At 39.5% G+C, this 6,056-nt stretch overlaps 1 protein-coding gene across 4 annotated transcripts in view; it reads left to right on the top strand.

Moving 5' to 3' along the window:
* Positions 1 to 5,150, top strand: part of rogdi (rogdi atypical leucine zipper) — a 32,960-nt gene extending 27,810 nt beyond the window's left edge. For all 4 annotated transcript variants that reach the window (XM_043712037.1, XM_043712036.1, XM_043712035.1 and 1 more), the window contains 2 exons: positions 5 to 131; positions 2,061 to 5,150. In XM_043712037.1, the coding sequence (XP_043567972.1) occupies positions 5 to 131; positions 2,061 to 2,102 (169 nt within the window). In that variant the 3' untranslated portion in view covers positions 2,103 to 5,150. The remainder of the gene's footprint in view (positions 1 to 4; positions 132 to 2,060) is intronic.
* The last annotated feature ends 906 nt before the right edge of the window (positions 5,151 to 6,056 follow it).

The following is a 6,056-nucleotide window of genomic DNA, read 5'->3' on the forward strand; positions in this document are numbered from 1 at the left end:
GCAGTGAAATGAACAACCAGAAATTTGAAGTTAGCCACGTGCACAAAGTGGAGTGTGTGGTTCCTTGGCTAAATGATACGCTTGTTTTCTTCACTATCGCACTGCAGCTTTGTCAGCAATTGAAGGATAAGGTATGGTCGACTTAATTCGTGTACTAATCAGAAAAACCTTCTTATATTGTTGTCATAGCCTGTTCATAATTGGGCTGAGAGGTGACTTTATAGGTGTTTATAAAATCATGAGGGGAATGGATAGGGTGAATAGATAAGGTCTTTTCTCTGGGTTGGGGAGTCCAGAACTAAAGGGCATAGGTTTAGGGTGAGGGGGAAAAGATTTAAAAGGGATCGAAGGGGCAACTTTTTCACACAGAAGGTGGTACGTGTATGGAATGAGCTGCCAGAGGAAGTGGTGGAGGCTGGTACAATTACAACATTTAAAAGGCATCTGAATAGGTTTATGAATAGGAAGAGTTTGGAGGGATATGGCCCAAGTGCTGGTAAATAGCACTAGATTAATTTTAGGATATCTGGTTGGCATGGACGAGTTGGACCGAAGGGTCTGTTTCCACGCTATATATCATTATGACTGCTTTCTGTTATATAACAAACTAGTGATATGATGGACTTGGAGGAACATTAAAGTGCTGTTGTTGCTCTGGTTACAATAGTCAACTCCATTGGATATATTTCACTACGTTACTTCTGGGCTTCAAACACCAAAGCTAGGTTCCTCCAGATATTGGGAAGACGTGTTCTGGTCGATCCCAACACACACGCACAGTCCCCTGCCTTTTTTTTTCCCCCCTCAACCCGCATTCCTGTCCCTCTATTAATCTCCTCACTGCTGGGCAAAGTGCAAACAGCTGAAATGGCTCACTGCTTTTGCCAGTGCTGCTCTGTGAGAAACTGTCTGCACTGTCATGTCCTCTGTAATAACTCTTTGAGAAATATTACTAGAGCATTACATATTTTATCAGTTCCCTGAGAATTCCCCACTTTTCAATCCTTCTAACCTGAGAAACATGTCACTCTGAGCCCAAATTAATGCAACTCGAAGCCATTTGGTCAAACTGAGAGGTTATAGATTTTGGTAGGAAGAATAGAGACATAGTCTATTTTCTAAATGGGGAAAGACTTCAGAATTTTGAAGTGCAAAGGAATTTTGGGAGTCTTACTTCAGGATTCTCTTAAGGTTAACATGCAGGTTCAATTGGCAGTTAGGAAGGCAAATGTAATGTTAGCATTCATTTCCCAAGGACCAGAAAACATGAGCAGAGGTGTACTGCTGAAGCTGTATCAGGTTCTAGTCAGACTGCATTTGGGCCCTGTATCTAAGGAAGGATGTGTTGGTGTTGAAGAAGGGTCCAGAAGAGGTGTACAAAAGTGATCCTGGCAATGAAGGACTTGTCATATGAGGAGCAGTTGAGTGCGGCTCTGTATGCTGAGTTCAGAAGGATGAGTGGGGGGATCGGATTGAAACTTGGGGAATACTGAGAGGTCTGGATAGAGTGGATGCGGAGAAGATGTTTTCACTAGTAGAAGAGACTGGGACCTGAGGGAACAGACTCGGAGGGAAGGGATGACTCTTTAGAACTGAGATGAGGAGGAATCTCTTCAGCCAATGGATGGTGAGTCTCTGGAACTCATTGTCACAGAGAGCTGTGGAGGCCAAGCCATTGAGTGTCTTTAAGACAGAGATAAGTTCTTATTTGGTAAGGCGATCAAGGATTATGGGTAGAAGGCAGAAGAATGGGATTGAGAAACATATCAGACATGATTGAATAGTGGAGTGGATCCGATGGGCCAAATGGCCTAATTTTGCTCCTATATTTAATGATCTTGTAGTTGGGTTTAATTAAGAGCCTGTCACACTGTATGATTTTCAGTGATTTTAGTATTTCTACTTATGAGACGTTAATTAATTTTACGGAGGGAATCAAGTTTCATTGAAGAAAAAGTTATTTTGAATGTTATGACTTGCATGTTTGAATGTTTGGAAAAAGTCAGTATTCAGTGTAGTTTTCCATCAGATGCTACAATGTTTTTAATTTGTCTTTACAGATTTCTGTATTTTCCAGTTACTGGAACTTCAAACCCTACTGAGCCTGAGCAACAGTTTAAGTGAAGATCAGTCTGCACTTTGTGACCACTCCTGCCCCAGCTCCCAGTCTGTCTACTGTAGATGTTGTCTGTAAATATTTTGGGGGCAGTATACTTACACTTCAGAAATTAAGTTACACACTACATTTGGTCCCCCCCTCCCCCCATCCTTGATGTTCATGTTTTAAAAACATTAACTCCCTTTGTAGAGCCTGACCTGGCGATATTGGAAATGAGTTAGAAAACTGATCCAACCTTGAGTTTTGAATCCTGCAGTCAGCTATATGACAGAAGTTGTTGTTCAAGTATTAATGTTAGTGAAGATGTGGTTCACAGTTCCGAAAGGCAGTTGGTCACAAATATATTGAAGTAGAAACAATGGTTTCTCCAGAACCTCTCTGATTTTGCATTGAGCACTTTCAATCGTTTCCAAGTTGCAGGCCACATTGAATAAAGGAGAGAAAATTATCTCTCCCTGGAGCTTAATGTTCAAGCACTGAAACTAACCTATTCAACCTGTTTAAGTAGGGAAATTAAAGAACAAAAGCTCTATATTATACCTCTTGGTGGACCAGCCCCAACATTCTTGAATTACGTTTTTGTTTGTGGGATCCCCTCTTACCCCTCCCAGAGATTTCCTTTTTCAGAAAGAAAAGAAAGATCAGAGTATAAACAGATCATCCTTTTCAGTTTGTACGTTAAATTACTGTGGCATTAATTAGTTTTGAATTTGTGCTGGTCATAAATTAGTTGATCCATTGTTTGTGATTGCTTTATCAGAATATCTTGTGACTAGATTATTTTTGCATCAGACTTTATAAACCAGCGATTATGTATTTGTCTTTTAATGATTCAGCAACTTAGAATGAACAAAAAATGAAAAAAAAACACTGAACACAACTTAATTTGTGCAAATATTTAACTACTAAGCTGTATTGGCAATGTTGTAGTTTAACTAAATATGTATTTCCACCAATTTAAGTGAGAGTCCTTCATGTGCCTGGAGTATCTGACAAGCAGTTTCCATTTGTTTGTAATCTTGTGGTTACGGACACAATGTAATTGACACTGCAGTAACTGGAATTAAAACTGCATAGTTGAACTGCACCACGTTAATAAAGGATGGAGGAAATGGGTTCAGCGTGTATGACAAAGCTTTGTACATTGTTGAAAATAGAATCAGTTCCATTCATCTAAAAGGACATGGTTTTAAGATGTAGGAAGAGTTTCAATCAGATTCCTTTGTACAGAACATAGTGTTATTGAGTACCCCCTCTGGATGAATTATGGATGGTATCGGTATGCTGTTAATATTAAGCAGTGTTTATGTTTCGGCTGCATGTTTCTGCTGTATTTGGACAATAATTCATTGTTCATGTTGGTGAGATAAGACAACCGGTATTTCAACTGTTTGTGAAAGTGATATTAATTTTGAAACCACCATTCAGAACTTGAATATTGTATTCCAGTAGATTGCAGCATCTTGAAGTGAAGGTTTTGCTGAAACTTGACTTTTTTTTTTGAAACCTAACCCCACACCTCTGATCCATCATCCTTTGCCTCCAGCACAAAATTTGCCTCCTTTTCCTTTGTCTTGAGACCTGAGAATATCCAAAATCAAGCCTGTTTGATCTAACTGAAGTCTGACATGTTGTGGAGTAATACTTGTTAGAAATTAATTTCAATATTTACAAAATAATTCAAAGGGACACAATTTGAAAACCATCATCTTAATACTGTCATAATATAATCACTGATCAAGTTGAACATTGTTCAAGCTGTCTTAATATTTCCACCAACTAAGGTGATTGTTCTCTGTATTTTTAGTGTCTGGTAAATGTTCCAACCAACACTTCTAGAAGGTAACAATATTTAATAATCCTACAGAGTTTTACGTGGTCTTTGTAATTAAAAAAGCAACATTGGAAAGTCCTGCATTCCTCTTGTTGTGTAAAATGGTGTGAAACACTCATGGCAGCCAGTTCCTTGACTGGCACAGCATTTATCACACACCAGTCTCAGAGTAACCTTCTCACATGCTTCCCTATCCCAGTGGGAGCAAGGCTGCAGTCAGCATGTGCTTCCACCTTTTTGCAACATGTTCCCTCAGTCTGTGAGATTATCTGCAACTTCCGGTTTTTATTACTGGAGGAAAAAGTAGTTCTTCACTTCCCTGCACTGTTTGATAAGAAGTGGTAGTAGAGCCCAGCTGGAGTGCATTGAGCCCTGGGGCAATGTGTAAGACCCCTAATCCAGAACCTTGTGGGAAAGCTCTTCTATTGGATTTGGGGATCACCGGTAAGGCCAGCATTTGTTGTCCATCGCTAACTTCACTTGAGAAGTTGGTGATGAGCTTCAACTGCAGTCCATCTGGTATCTGTTGCGTTTCTTGTACATATGCCTCACTTGTTAGGCCATTGCAGAAGCCAGTTAAGGGTAACCTGTGGAAGTCACATGTAGGCCAGACTTCCTTCCCTAAACCAGTGGCAATTGATAATAGCTTTGAGACTAAGGTTTGATTCTTGAACTAAAACTCAATTTAATTACTAAATCAATTCCCAGCTGCCATAATGGGGTTTGTAACAACATCCCCAGCCCACTCTCTTGTGCCTCTTGGATTACCTGTGAGGAACAATGCTGTAGCATCCTCCTCACTCCTCATTACTTGTACCAAAGTTGTACTTTTCAACAAAACATCATGCAGAGAGGATTGGTGAGTGTGATGTAGGTCAGTTAGCTTCTGCAAAGCTCCACCCTACGAGTGAAGTAAGTCAGTTCAGATGAGAATGTGCCACATGAGTGCTTACCTTTTTAAAAAGCTGTGATGTCTTCCAGTATCATGTAATTTGAATGCAATATGTTAAACGTCAATTCAGTTCAATTCCTGCCATCAGTCTCAAGCAGAAATGCGCATATGTTTTCATGTTTGCTCAAGATGTAATGATGTGACTGAGACCAATTCTATTTAACGACCTTAAATTATTCAATGTTTGTGGACCAAGCAAATTGTTCAGATAGTGTCTGCAATAAAGTATTTATCTCAAAGAATTATATGGTTGTTCAGCACCGAGTTTGAGTTGATGTCCATTTTCATATGCCCTGCACTTAAGTCTTCAAGATATGATTCTTGCCAATCTCGATTGAAGTTAAAATAAAAGTAGGATTTGCATGAAGTTCCACAAGATTGCTGCTGTGGCAATTGGAAATGTGCCATTGATACAGTTGGTGTGAGAATAGGTAGCTGGGGTATGTTGGAGGGCAAGATTAACGCCTGTAGACAAATGAAACCTTATTTTGAAATCGCATTAATCCAACCTGTTTTTCTGGATCGGGTTAGCAAGAAACTGCCAACACACTTATTTAACAACAAGTAGTAGCAGGGAAGCTTCATAACAACCTGCATCTTGACTGATCGTCTCAGCAGCACGAGGGATGAGAGATTGGGGAATGCTCTTTTGAGTGGGTCAGAAGTCACATGATATTGGGTTGTAGTCCAACAGGTTTATTTGAAATCACAAGGGAAAGCTCAAGATTTCAAGTAAACCAATTGGACTATAACCTGGTGTCGTGTGACTTCTGACCTTGTCCACCCCAGTCCAACACTAGCATCTCCTCATCATGGCTACTTTCGATTGAAGTTTTTTTTTTAAAAAGACTGACTGGTTCAGAATATTTCTCAAGTGCAAATTTTAAAAAAATCAGTTTAACACGGAGTATACTAAAGTAGACTTGATGCGTTAAATAGTCAGGAAAAACTAGGTTCTGGACTTTTGATATGTTAGAAAAGTCAGGCTTGGTTTAAGCTCAAATTGAAACTGGGCCTGACTGAAAAGAATGGTTAGATTTCCACATGGAATATATGCTCCCATATTTACATATTTTGTGATCTCATTTTCTCCATTTCACTCGTGAAGTTAATCACTAACCTCATTATCCTCCTTTATCTGCAAATTGAGA

Source organism: Chiloscyllium plagiosum, chromosome 21, assembly GCF_004010195.1.
Source record: "Chiloscyllium plagiosum isolate BGI_BamShark_2017 chromosome 21, ASM401019v2, whole genome shotgun sequence".
Taxonomy (NCBI): domain Eukaryota; kingdom Metazoa; phylum Chordata; class Chondrichthyes; order Orectolobiformes; family Hemiscylliidae; genus Chiloscyllium; species Chiloscyllium plagiosum.